The sequence below is a fragment of the Ovis canadensis genome, chromosome 3, assembly GCF_042477335.2.
Source record: "Ovis canadensis isolate MfBH-ARS-UI-01 breed Bighorn chromosome 3, ARS-UI_OviCan_v2, whole genome shotgun sequence".
NCBI lineage: Eukaryota > Metazoa > Chordata > Mammalia > Artiodactyla > Bovidae > Ovis > Ovis canadensis.
The window spans coordinates 215,717,662-215,734,534 of record NC_091247.1 but is presented as its reverse complement, the minus strand read 5'-3'; the positions used below and the strand labels follow the sequence as shown (position 1 = coordinate 215,734,534).

General features: G+C 54.0%; 1 protein-coding gene and 1 long non-coding RNA gene across 2 annotated transcripts; one reads left to right on the top strand and one right to left on the bottom strand.

The window, feature by feature from the left end:
* Window positions 1-170: 170 nt before the first annotated feature.
* Window positions 171-12,856, bottom strand: TNFRSF1A (TNF receptor superfamily member 1A). Its single transcript, XM_069585882.1, has 10 exons — window positions 12,505-12,856; window positions 5,459-5,612; window positions 5,104-5,232; window positions 4,737-4,886; window positions 4,507-4,585; window positions 2,294-2,364; window positions 2,090-2,203; window positions 1,778-1,806; window positions 1,300-1,576; window positions 171-1,159 (listed from the first exon to the last, which is right to left on the bottom strand). The coding sequence occupies exons 1-10, from the start codon at window positions 12,541-12,543 to the stop codon at window positions 852-854; spliced, it is 1,350 nt and encodes a 449-aa protein (XP_069441983.1). The 5' UTR covers window positions 12,544-12,856; the 3' UTR covers window positions 171-851.
* On the top strand, window positions 12,523-16,637 carry LOC138437886 (uncharacterized). Its single transcript, XR_011256190.1, has 4 exons — window positions 12,523-12,777; window positions 13,104-13,168; window positions 13,341-13,499; window positions 14,289-16,637. It is a non-coding gene; the product is annotated as an uncharacterized lncRNA (long non-coding RNA).
* Window positions 16,638-16,873: the final 236 nt, after the last annotated feature.

Sequence of the window (16,873 nt, the reverse complement as noted above, 5' to 3'; positions counted from 1 at the left end):
GATGAGGGCGGAGCAAAGAGAACCTGGGGTGGGGGTCAGGGTGGGTGTGACAGACTGAGAACAGGTTCACTCCATCTGTGCCCCAGCAGGATCCGGGCTCTGGCCACCTCCTCCCCAGCCTCCCACAACAGCATCTTCACTCAGAAAAACCACTCCCTCCAGGGCAGAGCTTCAATCGGAGGATTTTAGTGTATTTACAGAAGTCCACAGCTCCCTTGGGAGGCCCCATTGTTCTGTGCTCCCCCCCGCCTGGGGACAGTTGAGCTGGTCCAGGCAGGGGGACAAAGTTTCTATTAGTGTACAGAGTGGATGAGTGGATGTGCAGAGTGGATACAAAGATGGCTTATCTACTGCGGAAACCGGCTCAGGGATCAACGCAGGGTCCCCAAGTTGCCTTGCTGGGTTCTCCAAGTCCAAAAACCAGGCAATGAGGCAGGGCGCCCCCCCCCCCCCGCTCCCTCTTCGCAACCACTGCCGTGGGCGTGGGCTCCGGGCACTCGGCCTCTCTCACGAGTACACACACTCCACATCACACAGACACACATACAGAGACACAGACACACGCACTGCACGCAGACACACACTACACGCAGACGCACTACACGCAGCTGACCCGCCAGCAGTGCTCAGGCAGCTGAGAAAAGCTATGTACACTGAGGGAGTAGCACCAGGTCAGTGGCTGCCAGATCGTGCCTGCTCCTCCAAGACTCTTCCTCTCCAGGAAAAACAAAAAAAAACAAAAAAAAACAGGAGGTCCACAGGGCATCTCGCAGATCCTTCCGGGCTGCCTGGCGCGGGAAGGAAGCAGCCGTCCACAGGGCGAGGCGGCCCGCAGTCGGAGGGGCGGAGCCTCACCGGAGAAGGCGGGGCTCGGACGCGAGGCGGGCGGTGCCGCTCAGCGCCTCCTCGATGTTTTCCAGGCAACCCAGCAGGTCCATGTCCCTGAGCACGCGGCCCAGCAGCTCCAGCGTGGCTTCGCGGCGCGGCGTGCGCCGCCGCCAGGCCGCCAGCATGCTGTACTGCGCCTCGCGCAGGTGGCGCCCGTTCTCCAGCTCCAGCCGCTCGATCTCGTGCTCGCTCAGTCCCAGCCGCCGCACCAACTCCTTCCAGCGCGACGGGGGCACGTTGTCCACCACCGCGTACAGGGTCGCGGGGTCGGCTGCGGGGAGGCAGCGCGGTGAGCCTGGAGCTGCGGCCCTCCGGCCTGGCCCCTCACCGCGCTCTCAACTCAGGGCGCCCCGCCCACCCACCTCCCCAGCCGGGGCCAGGGTTCCCAGAGAGGATGAATGAGGAACTCACCATCCGCGAGCTGATCGGGGGCGCTGGGGGCACTGGCTTCCCACTTCTGAACTGGGGTGCAGAGGTGGGTGGAGGCCGGAGGCCCGGGGAGGATGGGGCCAGCCTGTAGATGGGGCGGGGCCATCTCGCTGGAGGGAGGTGCGACGGCTCCGAAGCTGGACCGGTCACAGGGGATGTAAGGGGGAATGGAGACAGGACTGGAACTTGGGGTGGGGTTGAAGCAGATGGTGGTGGTGGGGTTGAAGCCTGGGGCCGGGGCCAGGAGTTCTGGCTCCCCCTGAGGAAGGGACGGCACAGCATTAGCGCAAGAGGAAAAACAGCCCCACAGCCCCCGTTCTTCTGGATTATGGATGGGAGCCGGGCTAGAAGGAATCAGGGGAGACCTAGGGCAAGGGGTTGGTTCTGGGTGCTTTGGGTGTTACAAGGTAATAGTGGACAGTTAGGGACGCCTGGGGGTCATTCCCCGGTATCATCTTACCTCTTTTACCAGAGTCGACTGCCCGCAAACTGAGAAAAAAAGAAACAGAGCGTCACAAATTTCACTTCCTCTCTCAGCCCTAGCGCCCATCGCAGGACTGGTGGTGGGCCCTTGTGGTGACACGCTTCAGGGCCTATGTGACCCCAGGGACGAAAGAATCACTGATGCAGTACGAGCTCTCACCAGCCATCCCGTACCAGCTCAGGCCAGCGGGGTCCTTGGCAAGAAACTAAGAGGATACCCTTAATCTCCCTCCGTGCCTGTGCACCCCACCCTCCCTTATCGCCTTGCCCTCCCAAAGTCCCCACTCACTGATGGAGTAGAGCTTGGGCTTCCACCGCTGGTAGCGACATGCTAAAACCACAGAGGCGAAGGATGCCAGGCAAAGCCCGAAGACAATCACCAGGGGTAATAGTACTGTAGTGCCTGGAGACAGAGCAGAAGGTGGTCAGAGGCGAGGGCAAGACCAGGAAAGGGCCCCTGGGCTTGGTTGGGCATTAGGATAGTTCTCCTCACCTGGGTCCTGAGAATCTTTACCAGTCGAAGGTCGGGTTGGACATAACTTCTCACACTCCTTGTTCTTACAACTAAAAGAAGAGACAGTGCTGGTGAGAAGGGGCCCCCCATTAAGAGGAATATAGGGGGAAAAATAGACCCATACAGATTGTTGGAAATTCTGCCCTTTACAAATATTTAGCTATCTCGCGATAGAATGGAAATCAATCCTATCTTGGCAACTGATGCAGTGGAAGGAAAAAAAAAATTAGCTGATCCCAGAATCATTTCATTTTAGAGCTGGATTTGATCTTGAAGAGGCTGTGTAGGGAAAGAGTTAAAAGCAGTCAGTGTGTGCGGGCTCAGTCATATCTGACTCTTTGTGACCTCGTCGACTGTAGCCCCCAAGCTCCTCTGTCCATGGGATTTCCCAGGCAAGAATACTAGAGTGGGTTGCCATTTCCTTCTCCAGGGGATCTTCCTGACCCAGGATTGAATGAGTGTCTCCTGTGCCTCCTGCATTGGCAGGCGAACTCTTTACCACCGAGCCACCAGTCAGAGTCAGAGTCACCAGACTGTGTGATTACAGTCACCTGTAAGCCTGTTTTCTCATCAGTAAAACAGGGATCCTACTTGGACTAAGGATTAAGTAACATAATTATGCCTGACATATAGTAAACGCTTATACATGCTGACTGTCATTGAACTGGTTTTTTGTGTGTTCTTGTTTGTTTTTCAATATTTGGCTGCACTGGGTCTTAGCTGCGGCATGTGGGATGTAGTTCCATGATCAAGGAACCCAGACTCCCTGTACTGGGAGAGAAGAATCTTAGCCACTGGACCACCAGGGAAGTCCTTTGAATTATTTTATCATTGTTTTACTGGTGAGAATCCAGTGGCAGAGAGATTAAAGAACTTTTTCACTAGATGCCACAGCTGATGACAGCACCTGACTTTGAGAGGGGGTCATGTGAACCATTAAAAAACACATCTTGCTGGGGGAAGCCAGAGGACACTAGAACAAGCACGTCTTCCCATGCTGGGAGCTGGCACCCGGCAGCACGGAAGGATGAGAACTACATCAAGGGTTTCGGAAGGAACTTGAGGAGATTCACAGGAATCTGCAAACAAGGAGAGCTGATTTTGCCCACTTCACAGGCTCACGGGGAGAACCACATGGAAAGGGTGTAAAAGTGATTTTAAAAAAAAGAGACTAGTGGGAAAAAGAAACTAATTTCTCATCAGACACTTTGTAGTTATGTTTTGTGGTTCTTACAACTTTGCCAACCTGATGTCATTATCTTTACTTTAAAGGTAAAGAAGAACTGAGTCTCAGAGATGTTAAGTCACTGGCTCAAGCTCACACAGCCAATACAGTGGCTAGCCTGAGGTTTAAACCCAGGGCAATTCAACTTTAGAGCCCTCAGAGTTTCCTCTTTGGACGCAAGTGTGCAAAGCAAGAAGGAGGCGTGGTCAAAAGGACTGGGAAGGAAAGACCACACTGTATCAAACCTCAGATCAACAATCAAAGGCATCATTATTTACATCCTACACACAGCTGCCACCTGTGCCATCAACTGTTGTAAGATGGAGTCTGATTTCAGAGATGTAAACGTGTATTCCTAGAATCAGTAGCACAGTCTGTTGCCTAAGAATCTGAATGTCTTCAGAAAAAGATCTGAATGTCTAAAAGGAACTGCAAGTCCTTGGGGGTATGAGCCTCTATTCCTCAAAGACTTCATAAGATTTCTGAACATGTTGTGGGCAGGGAAGACTGGCTGGTATCTCGACATGAAGTGTCTCCCATACCAAACAGCCAGTAGCGGGCTTCCCCTGTGGTCCAGTGGTTAAGAATCTGCCTGCCAATGCAGAGACATGGATTCTATCCCTGGGTCGGGAAGATCCCACATGCCTCAAGGCAGCTATGGCTGTGCACCGCAACAACTGAGCGCTGGCTCTCAGAGCCGCAACTCTTTAGCTCGTGTGCCACAACTACGGAAGCTCGAGTGCCCTAGAGCCTGTGCTCCGCAGCGAGAGAAGCCACCACAATGAGAAGCCCGTGCGCCAAAACTAGAGGGTGGCCCCTGCTCTCCTCAATGAAAGCTTTCTCGCAGCCAATAAATAAATAAAAATTTACAAAAAATAAAAGCATCCTGCAGGAGCGAAAGCACCCCCTAGAACCTCGCCATCCTCCCACCCCAGTCCAGTGCGCAGCAGCTGGCGGAAGGACTCACTCGTGACAGGAGATGCACTTGGCGCCTTTTAGAAAGAAGCCCATATGGCAGTGGCAGATGGTGTCCTGTCTCTCCTGGCCTGCGGGGAGACAAGCAGCACAGCTGAGAGAGGACGCGCCTCACGCCAAGGGCAAGAGGGAGGACTAGGAGGGGCAGGGCACAGCAAGGTGGAGACCCTGCTCTGGAGACGGAGACGGGGCGAGGAGCGGCGTTGGGAGAGCCATGCTTACAGGGGATATTCACTGTGCCGTTGGGACAGAGGCTGCAGTTCAGACACCGGAAGCCAGTTTCGCCCCAGTATTCCCGGTACTGGTTCTTCCTGCAGCCACACACAGTGTCCCGGTCCACTGTACAAGGGGAAATCTCCACCTGGAACATTTCTGGTGAGGGGAGGAGATGCGGTGTGAGCCCCCATGGTCCTCATCTGGTGTGTCACTCTGAGTAACAACCGCCATGTACTCAGTCACTCGTGCACGAACATCCCTGCCCACCCCCAGCAGCACACACCTGTCCCCTCCCCTAGAGAGAGACTGCACACCCATCTGAACACCCACCTGACCCAGCCTGTTCAGAGCCCTGCGCCCTCCTGAGACTCACCATCCCGGCACCTGGAGCAGCTCAGGCATCGTCGGAGATGGTTCTCCAAGGCAGTGTAGGTGCCAGGGGCACACACCCTGCAGTCCGTGTCTCGCCCTGGAGCCGGACAGTCATTGTACAGATAGGTACCTGTGATTCAGGGGTTGGAATTAGGCTGCAGCCAGGAGCTCAGGGGAGGAGCTCCAGGCCTGGGAAGATAGCTTGGGCACCTCCCAAAGTCCCTAGGAGAGGAAAGGAGGGAGAAAGCCCCAGACCAGCAGAGGCAACCAAGCCAGGTTCTAGAACATCTGGGAAATGCAGAGGAAGAAGCAGGGCCTCCTGCCTGAGGAGTTCCACGGGGATCCCTTTCTCCTACCTTTGTGGCACTTGGTGCAGCAAATGGTGCTATTTTGCGGGTGGTTGTATTTTCCTTGGGGACAGGAAGTCTCTCTCTTCTCCAGGTCCCCGGGGTGAGGGACCAGCCCATGAACCCCTGCGGGGTACACATCTGCCAACAGAGCCGGAAGCACCTGGGGAGGAGTCAGATGGAGGAGGACCTTCAGGAAAGGGAGGGAGGATGGGGATCATAGAGGTAGCAAGTCTAAAGCCTTCTCAGCCTTCTCAAATCTTCTTCCCGGGACACCCCCGCCTACACTCCGCCTGGGCTGTCGGCACCGTGCCATCGCCATTGTTCTCTCGTTTTCCCATCCTTTTCCCTCCAACTCAAGGCTGGAAGAGCCCAGGTGCGGCTCATACTTTATCCTTGTTTCCCCAAACCAGCTCTCAGGACTGGACCAGGGCAGGTGTTCAGTAGAGGGGGTGAGAACAGGCCTTTCTTTCCTTCCAATGAGCAGCCCTAAAGGTTGAGGTGGCGTTTCTCCATCTGGGTGCTGTGCTCACGGTGTATTCACTTTGTGAACATTCACAGAGGCGAACCTATAGGGTTGTGCCCTTTCCTGTATTACATTGTCACATCCAACTCTAGCCCACCAGGCTCCTCTGTCCATGGGATTCTCCAGGCAAGAATACTGGAGTGGGTTGCCATTTCCTCCTCCAGGGAATCTTCCCAACCCAGGGATCGAACCCACATCTCCTGTGTCTCCTGCACTGGCAGGCGGATTCTTTACCGCTGAGCCACCAGGGAAGCCCTGTTAAACTTGGAGAGCAACAGGCTAATCAGAGCCCAGAGACCCCAGTGGGGACAGGAGGGCTTGGCAGCCCAGAGCAGGTAAGCCGTAGGCAGGTCACCCCCCAGTCCCCCACTGGGTGTCGCTGCAGCAGTTAGAAGCCCCAGCCCCAGCCCCAGCCCCAGCGCCAGCCAGAGGAAGCTACACTCAGAAACCCAGCTGCAACCCTGTAGGGCACCTCCCCTACCCAGAGGCAGCACCCTTCCCTAGCCACCCCAGCCCCGTGCCACAGCCCCTGACAACAGGCCTGGGGCTTCCAGGGCAACAGGAAGAGTTTGGGGATGTTTATGGGAAGGGCTTCCCAATCCTGTATGTGCAGTTCCTTTCCCGAAGAAGGCCTCATAGCATCTAAGGTCACGGGACCTTGGAACTACATCCAGGCGGCTGGAAGCAGAGCCAAATTGCAGAGAGAGCATCAGGACAAAGAATGGGGGCGGGGGTCCAGGTCTGGGCCAGGGTTGGTGGGGGAGTGCAGCCTTCCAGGGACTGCGGGTTGATGAGGAAACAGCTTCCCAAGAAGGAGGGAAAGAGGCTTTCTCAGGCCACATGCCTCCTGCCGCAATCCCCAGCCCTTTGGGGGTTAACTCAGATCCGGGAAAGGGAAATCTTTTCCCAGCAGCTCCGCCCAGTGACTCAGGCCAGAGGGAGGGAGGGAATCCAGGGGAGGGAGACGGGACCGTCGGTTCCCCGGCTCCTTAAGGGTCATGAGTCAGCTGAAAGGCTGATGGGACCAGGACCCCGCACGCAATCTGGACCCCATCTGATTCCCTCCTCCTGGGGGTCAGGCTGTATCCCTACACAGAGCCCCCCTTCCTCCCCTCCTCCTCCAAACAGCCAGGCCATGGGTCTCAGTCCCTTTTGGCCCACTTTTTCGGGAAATGGCTCCCTATCCCATTCCATCCCAAAGGGAAGTCTCCGGTGACCTCAGGCTTCCCCCTCTCAGGTCACTACCCGCCCCTCCCCCTCCCCGAGGGCCACTCAGCTCCTTCCCACCCCTCAGCATCCTTCCTTTAGACTCAGCCTCACCCAGACCCCTCCTCCTCCCAGCTCTGCCAGTCCCCTGACAACAAGGGCCCCTGACCTGCCCTAGCTCCAGAAGGGAGCGCCCTATGTCCAGAAGGGAGCGAACCAAGGCTGCCCTCCCAGCTGAGTTCACTGCCTTCCCACAGCTCAGCTGGTTCTGGCCAGCTGGGTTGGGCTTGGGGACCTCCCTGGGGTCCTTAAACAATCCTTAGGAAACAAGACCAGTTATGAGGCTCCTCAGCCCCTCCCGCAAGCCCACAGGCTGCACAGGAAAAGCTCCAGAGCTCTGAATGCCCAGTTCCATGAGGGAAGGAGCAAGTAAGCAGGGATGTAAGACAATCAGCACCATTTCCCCAGGGGGGCCCCCCTAGTCCCCACCTGCTCCCCCAGCCAGCCCACTTGGATCCTAGGGGCCAGGGCCTCAGGTCCCCCCACTAGTGGGCACCATCCCTTGGCACCGAGTGCATCTTTAGCCACTGCATCTTGCAGTGTGCATTGTGCTAAGTTGCTTCAGTCATGTCCGACTCTTTGAGACCCTATGAACAGTAGCCTGCCAGGCTCGTCTGTCCATGGGACTCTCCAGGCAAGAATACTGGAGTGGGTTACCATGCCCTCCTGCAGAGGATCGTCCAGACCCAGGGGTCGAACCTGCATTTCTTATGTCTCCTGCATTGGCAGGCTTGCAGTAAAACAGTAGAAACAGAGGGTGAGCTTTGAGCGCCCAGGCCCCCGTCAACCTGAGTGTCTGTGGCCTGGAGCAGGGCAAAGGCAGGAAGCTGGGGTGCCTGTGGAGAGACAGTTGAGGAGGTGGCCCAGCACCCCTCCAACTCCCCCACAACTTCCGCCTGGGGAGGCTTTTAAGTGCGACTTCCTGCACTGGGGCTGCAGCGAGAGGGTGGAAGAGCTGACAGCAGAGACCCTGTGGTCTCTGACCAGCCGCCTCACTCTCCCGTCCCCCATTCACTTGTTCATTAAAGTGTTTTGTTCATTTGATGTCAAAATCTTTGGGGAGCTTAAGACAGCTTCTCCTCCAAGGCTCTGCTGAGGCCTGGCCTCCCTCCCCTGAAGCCCCCCATCAGTGAGGCTTCCCCCCTTCCAGCATATTCCATGCAAACCCCACCCTGTGAGCTTTAAAAACATGAATTTATTATATCTATTTTGGGCTCTTACCATAACATAACAGCTTTGGGTGACTAGATAATAATCTCCCCAAGTAGACCATAAACTATGCAATGAGAGATCTGAAAGCGTTTTGGTCAAAGACACTGTCTAATCCCCCGCACACAGAACGGTAGGGGCAAAATAAATGTGGTTTGATTGATTGATTTCATGACTATCTCTCTTCCACTCCAGTAAAAGCCAGTGATAACCAAAGTGGGAAGATGGGAGTCAGTGCTGGGCAGTAGGAATATATTTATCTCCAGGGGAAAACTCCTTCCTCCTTCCCACACACTCTCACACCCACTTGCACAATCTCACAGGAGATGCTGGCAAGCCTTCCTCTCCTTTCGAGCATCCCTGGTAAGTGAAGGCAGCGCTTACAGATAAGAGTCTGAACATTTCTGCCTGAACACGAGGCAGATAAGGGTCTGAGAACCTCTGCTTGAGCCTGTCAGATACACACTTCACTAGGCGAATTCCCAGACCTTCTACATGCCCCCAAACAAAACCCATTGACCTCCTGACCCAGACAGATATCACAACATCAACTTGTCTTGGCCACCCTTCTCTCCTCAGGGTCCCTATCCCTCCCATGCCACAATCCGGGTCTGTAGTCCATCTTGCCAGACCTCCTCCATCATCTCTCAGTCCTCTCCATGGGTTGCCTCACTCTCAGATCATTGCCACTGTCTTCTTGCCTATTCCCTGCTCCAGTCCAGCCTACACCCTTGCTTGTCTGCATTCAAGCTTCAACTTGCACCCACAGGTGCAGGAATCTTTCTCGCCTGACCCTGAACATCATTTCCATAGGTCACTCCTTTCTTCCCTGAATGAGAACTTGAAGAGGTACCTGATACTATTCTGGACACATTCCTGGACACAGCAGACCTGAGAGAATTATTTATGAAGAAATGAATGAACGAACGGAATTCCTCTACCAGGGATCACAGTCAAGATTCTCTCTCCGTTCCTTCCCCTACTTTCTTCAATTTTCTCTTTCTCACTTTTTCTTTCTTTCTTTTTTTTTTTTTTACTATTTATTTTTATTTATTTGGCTGTGCAGGGTCTTAGTTGTGGCATGTGGGATCTAGTTCCCCAACCAGGGATCAAACCCAGGGCCCCAGCATTGACAGCTCAAGAGTCTTAGCCTCTGGACCACCAGGGAAGCCTCTCTCACTTTTTTTGTTCCTCAATAGAATCTTACCCCTACAGTTAAGACACTGAGCTTCTTGCCACCACCAGCCTCCAACACACAACCCCACTGTTCTATTCCTCCGAGCCGTGTGTGCTAAGTCGCTTCAGTCATGTCTGACTCTTTGCGACCCCATGAACTGTGGCCCACCAGGCTCCTCTGTCCATGGGATTTTCCAGGCAAGAATACTGGAGCGGGTTGCCATTTCCTCCTCCTCCAGGAGATCTTCCCAACCCAGGGAATGAGCCTGTGTCTCTTGCATCTCTTGCACTGGCAGGCAGGTTCTTTACCACTAGCGTTACCAGGGAAGCCCAAACTCTCCCTCAGACCAGCAACCCTTTTTTCAGCCTCCTGCTTGTCTGTGACTTCAAATCTCAGCTCCAAAACCCAATTTCCAGGAGGCATTCCCTCCCTCATTCCATCCTTTATTCATTCAACAAACCGGGGAGGAGCACCTTTGAGGTGCAGGTCCCATAGGAGTGCCAGGGAAGATGAGATGAAGACACAAAAGACTCTTAGCTAAGTCAGAGATGGGTGACTGGGGAGGGAGCTGGGCACTGATCCGCAGACAGGACAGCACTCACCCCCTCTCCTGGTTCTGCCTCCCATCGGTGTTCCAGGGCACCACATCACGCTTTTGTGGGCGTTTTCCCCAGGATCGTGAGAATCATTTTTTTCTGTAAGCTGTCTTGGCTACAAGATTGTAAGCTCTTTGGGAGCAGCAAGATCTTGTGTGTTCTGTCACAGTGCTCCTGCATTCTCCCCGCCTCCACCACCCTCTCCCCCCTAACACACACATTGTTCCCTGCACTGCTCATTGACTGGCCCAGGGAAGCCTTATCCAGCTCCGTACACCTCCTGTGTCCCCTCCAGTTCCAAGCTAAGCTTGTTCCCTTAGCTGTCACACCCCAACCTGGGCTGGATCAGCTGCAACCCCAGGCACCTGACACCTTTCTGTATCTTTCCAGGCCCCCTGTATCTCTGTTTTCCAAATGCAGAAGCCACTGAGCAATAACCACCACTACTGGCTTCCCTGGTGGCTCAGAGGTAAAGAATCTGCATGCAATGCAGGAGACCCGGGTTCCATCCCTGGATCACAAAGATCCCCTGGAGAAGGCAATGGCTACCCACTCCAGTATTCCTGCCTGGGAAATTCCATGGACAGAGAAGCCTGGCGGGCTACAGTCCATGGGGTCACAAAGAGCTGGACATGACTAAGCAACACGCGCGCGCACACGCACACACACACACTATTACTACTAACAATGGAAAAGCTGTCATTAATACTGAATGCTTTCCGTTTGCCATACCCTGTTCCTCCACGAGATCAGAAATCCCATGAAGACAAAGACTATGTTCACTACCAGCACCTCAAACAGTATCCAGCACCAAGCAGGCACAAAGGAATGAAATACCTGACATGTATCCATCTATGTCATCTTTGAAACGATACTATGCAGCAGAAACTAAGACAAACTGTAAAGCAATTATACCCCAATAATAAAAATCAAATGAAATACAAAACAACGACATCATGAGGTGGTGACTATTCTGTCCATCTTAGAGATAAAGAAGCAAGACGTGGCGGGTTACGTAACCCGTTCAAGTCCAGACAGCGAGTACCTGAGGGAGACAGGACTGGATCGGGTGGTTTGCCCCAGGAGAGAAGAGGTGTCAGGGAGGCTGCAGCGGGAAATGGGGGGAGCCTGTGAGGACAGCCTGGAGAGAAGGGAAAGGCGGGTTTGCGGGTGGGCAAGAATGGACGAAGGAGATCAGGAGGGAGGAGGGGTGCTTCGTGAGGAACTGGTGTCGAAAAAGGTGGACCAGAGCAGAGAAGGAGGAACCAGAGAGAAAGTTTCAAAGAGGAGGCTCCAAGAAGTCTGGACTTGTGGGGAGACTAGACAGAAAAGAAGGGATGATTAGGGCGCACAGCAGGAGACGCTGGTGGAAGGAGGGTCAGGGGAGAAGAGGTTGAGGGAGTCAAGGTGGGGAGTGGCGACTGGGCAGAGGAAGACCAAACCAGGAGAAAGTGGCCAACGCAGTCCCCGAACTAGGCAGAGGCAAGGGGCTGGGTCTCTGCCCCCAGACCACTGTGTGGGGGAGGGGGGGGGCGGTCAGGGATACACTGAAAGAAGGCTGAGGCAAAAGAAAGGGACATTTTCCAGTGACGAAAACAAGTGTCTACCAACTTCCCCAAACTGAGCTGTGGAAGAAGAAAGCAAGTGATCTGTTGTTGGGGTCGGGGGAGGGGGCCAGAGGACAGGCCCCGGGGCTCTGCGTCCCCGGAGCGGGGGTCAGTCCTACGGCCAGAGGCCACAGACCAAGGGTGAAGGGTGCCCCCCAGGGGGCCAGGAGGCCTGGGCCTGGAGAGGTCGCGGGATCTCCAGCCCCTATGTGGTTACCCACTCCCTTCCCAAACGCCCCCAACATAGCATCCCAAGCCCACCGCCCCCAGCCCAGGGCCTCTCCTGGACTCAGTTTCCCCACTTCACGAGAGGCGTCCAGCCCCTGCTTTCCATTCTCAGCCCGGCGCCCAGGTAGCCTTGCCTCTCCGCGGCCCAACACAAAGACTGGGCAGAACCATCCGGACTCTGAGAAGACCCACCTTCTTTTTCTCATTCCTTTCGATTTCCTAACAAACCGCCTCTCCTTACCCTGTGGGTACCTGCCGCCACATTCCCAGCCTGCCCAGGCCTGGGTCCACTTTCCCTCCCAGCCTTTCAAGCTCGCCCCCGGCTCTGGGACGCAGGTGAATGGGGCAGTGTGTGAGGGCAGGCCCACGCAGGCCCGAGGCCCTCTCCAGCCCCAGGCGCCCCTCGCCCGCCGGCCCGCTCCTCCCTGGGCCCCTCCCCGCCTCACCAGTGGCAGCAGCAGGCCAGGCACGGTGGGGAGGCCCATGTCCGGCCAGCTGTGGCCTCTCAATCCCCCATCAGGGCTGGGGCAGTGGCGGCCCGCGACAGTGGCAGCGACACAGTCCTTGCGTATCCCCAGTGGAGGCTGGGCCTCGGGTCGGGGAGTGGAGGGTTGAGACTGGGGCGGGGACACAGCCCAATCCGGAGGACCTCAAACCCGGAAGGCCAGCCCTGCGGCCCTGAGCCGGGAGAACTCCGAGAAAACTTGAGCTGAGAGGAGGTGGGAGGGGAAGGGAGAGAGGCAGATGGGGTATCGCAACTTCAGGACAGGAAGAGCCTGGGGTGGAGGCGGAGGAGGCAGGAGGAAGGGGGGAGCCAAGGTCCCTTAACCCTTTGTAGTCAGACAGAGGCAGGGCTCTGGGATTCAGCAGCCACGTGCCAGGGCCTAACCACGCCCCACCCCCCCCAAATACCCAGGTGCACCCCTCCCGGCCCTCCACCTCCTCTCCCACAACTCCGGGCCTGTCCCAAGTGAACAGAAGGAGAAAGACAGGGCTTTGGAGTCAGATTCGCTGGGTTCCAGCTCAGTACTCTCTGCTTTTTTAGCTGGGTGGTCTTCTGTGTTCCGGTCTGCATAATGAAGAGACCCTCTCTCACGCTGTCGCAGTCAGGTAAGTGATGCCAGACTTGATCCAGTCCTCAGGGCTCTTTCCTTTTCCCAGGGTTCTCCAATGACATCCTAATGTCTCACTTTCTTGGGAATGTACACCTGCAATCCAAACCTCAGAGTAAAGCTTAACCCTGACTGGGGATCCTGACCTGCCCCACTCCCCACCCCACCAGGTCTCATTCCATCTGTGCCAGGCAGGACCCCCAACTGCTGATTCTGGCTGAACCTCCCAGAAGACCTCGGTCGTGAAATGAGAGCCACAGTGCCTGGCCCAGCTTCCATGGGAAAGGTGACGTCATGAGGCCTAATGGAATTACAGCTCACTCTGTCAGGTATTGCTAGAACGTTCCCAGTGCCCTTTTCCCAAATATTCTGACACATCGATCCAAACTGCCCTCAAAGATAATCTACTATAGCCCCCCCCTTGTTGTTGTTGCTTCTTAAGTTGATTTTTAATTGAAGGACAATATTGTGTTGGTTTCTGCCATAGGTCAATATGCATCAGCCATAAATATGCATATGTCCCCTCCCTCTTGAACTTCCCTCCCACCTCCCACCCCTTTAGGTTGTTACTGAGCCCTGGTTTGAGTTCCCTGAGTCATACAGCAGATTCCCACTGGCGGTCTCTTTTACATATGGCAGTGTGTATGTTTCCATGCTTTGAGGCCCAGAGACGTGCCGGTCATGTGCCCTGCTGGGCCAGCCCAGCCCGCAGACTTCTGACTTCGGACCAAGGGCCCTGTTTTGTTGCAACAGATAATGGCCACTTCCCTATCAGTCCTTTTGAGTCAGTCAGACTCCACCGTTGACTCTTAGGATGTTTTATGCCATGCCCATCCGTGCGGGACGTCTCCCAGATGAATCCCACAACAGAGTACAGCATTCACCCAAATGGTCTCTGGATGCGCGGAGCATCCCCAAGACCCAGTCCAGGCCCCCGGATTCTCCAGCTGCTGAGACTGCTAGAAATACAGGGAGAGCAGACAGGAGTGAGGAGCGCCTAGGGTTTTGTGACCTGGCATCAGAGCTCCTCACCCATTAATCTCTTGATCCACCAGCTAACCCTCAACCCTGGAATCCACCCTCTCTGGCCCTTCCTGGCCTCCCCTCTGTGATCCCAGGTGTGAATGGAGCCTCGATGCCCCTACTTCTGGCTGACTTCACTCTACCCCATCATCCAGCTTCTGAGATACTAGAGGATTAAAGCTGGACCCACAGAGGATGAGGATCACCTCTACCATCACCCGGGGAGGCTCCAAGTGCCGCATGAGTGGACCCAAAGCAGAGCTCTTAAAGAAGCCGAGTCCTTGAAATACAGTGCAAGAGTCAAATAGCCCAGCTTCCAGTGTGAAGACACTAAGAGACACCTCGTGTTAAAAATGGGAAGCTTGCTGGTACCCCTCACACCGCACGCATGGACGATAAATGACGCAAAGTGTTTAGCAAGGGTTTGACATATTCTAAGCATTCAGTCAGTGGTTGTTGCGGTTGTTCCGTTGCTAAGTCATGTCTTACTCTGTGACCCCATGAACTGCAGCATGCCAGGCTTCCTTGTCCTTCACCATCTCCTCGAGTTTGAGCAAACTCATGTCCATTGAGTTGGTGATGCCATCCAGCCATCTCATTCTCTGTCACCCCCTTCTCTCCTGCTCTCAATCTTTCCCAGCATCCAAAGTATTGGAGCTTCAGCTTCAGCATCAGTTCTTCCAATGGGTATTCAGGGTTGATTTCCTTTAAGATCCGTCCGTGGTAGCAATGGGTTTTATTTATTTATTTGGCTATGGCTTTCAGCATGTAGGATCCTAGTTCCCTGACCAGGGGTTGAACCCACACTCTTGCTTTGAAAGCACAGAGTCTTAACCACTGGACAGCTTGGGAATTCCCCAGTGATAATCATGTTAATATTTTGTATTAACGCTAACAACTTCAATGTTCTGGGGTTTTTTTTTCTTTTCTTCTTTTAAATTTTTATTGAAACACGGTTGATTTACAATGCTGTGTTAGTTTCAGGTGCCAGTGTCCTATTTTCAATGTTCCAAGAAACTTTTAAGGGTCTGTTCCAACAGCCGATGCCCTTGCACATAGCCCGGCACAAAAGGAGAATTTCTTTCATTGTTTAGGATGAACGCCTATTTATGCAGCAAGCTTAAAGCCTTGAGAAACACGGTATTCAACTGTTCAATAAAATTCTGTTTAAAAAAGGTGGTGAGAGGTGGGTGGATCTAAGAATATGAACAGCTAATTAGTCTTGTGGCAGAGGAGACAGCACAAGCCTCAGCCCTCCCGGGAAGAAGCAATCATGGTAAGGGAGACACAGAGAAACAGAAGAGGCCAGGGGACTTCTCTGGGGTCCAGTGGTTGAGAATCTACCTTCCAGAGCATGGGTTTGATCCCTGGTCGGGGAACTAAGATCTCATAGGCCACGGGACAACTAAGCCCTTGTACTCCAGTTACTGAGCCTCCACACCTCAGCTAGAGAGCCTGTGTGCCACAACTAAGACCCCACGCAACCAAAACTGAATAAATAAATATTAAAAAAAAAAAAGAAGAAGAGGGGGCAAACTAAGATTGGCTATTAGGGCTTGTGGAGCAAAGGATGAAGGGAAAGGAGCTTCAGGAGACAGAGCCCCCTTTCTCCATAACATGCCACACACCCCACAGGAGCACAGAGTCATCGAAAGGACACTGGACTCTCAGTCGGGGTGACGTGGGTCCCAGCCCCAGCCCAGTCATTCCAACCCCATGTGTCACAGGGAGACCTGGTTCTGTATCAATCATGAACTTGGACAAGTCACTTCACCTGATAAGCTCCATAAAGAAGATGAGACAGCGTGAACTCTGTCTCCTCTACCTGTCTGATCAACCTGAGATCTAGAAAGGAGGAAAGAGACAGCACCCCTCTCCTGCATGTGCTCATTCTGGATAACTGCTCATACGATGCACATGTGTTGATCACCACCCATTTCAATGAACACTAGAGAGACTTCCCTGCTGGTCCAGTGGTTAAGACTCTGTGCTCCCAATGCAGGAGGCATGGGGTTTGATCCCTGGTTGAGGAACCAAGATCCCACATGTTGCACAGTGCAGCCAAAAAATAAAAAATAAACACTCAAGAAAAATGCATGCCCCATGTTACTGGTACCTGCCCTAGTTCCCTCCCACATTTGCACGTTAAATTGCTTCAGTCGTGTCAGACTCTTTTCGACACTATGGACTGTAGCCCACCAAGCTTCTCTGTCCATGGGATTCTCCAAGGCAAGAATAATGGAGTGGGTTGCCATTTCCTCCTCCTGGAGATCTTCCCAACCCAGGGATCAAACCTGAGTCTCTTGTGTCTCCTGCATTGGCAGGTGGGTTCTTTACCACTAGCGCCACCTGAGAAGCCCCCATAATTGGCATCTGTTTGCTTTTGAAATCCACTTTATCTTGAACCATGTCAGATAAATACATGAACATCAGTTTTTATTGAATTTGTGACGTTTTGAATAATGGTCAGGATGTGCATGTGTGTGGGGGAGGGGATGTTGGTGAAGAAGGAAATAAACTATTTTTAAAGCTAAAAAAAAAAAAACCCAAAAGTTAGTGTGCAGGAGCAACACACCGATGGAAGGGAGGTTGAAAGACCCTTAGGTGGACCTGCTTTTTGGCAGGAGAAACTCCGGAGGACCAGGGGTGGCAGGGGAAGGATGGGGAGTAGGGGCTGCCT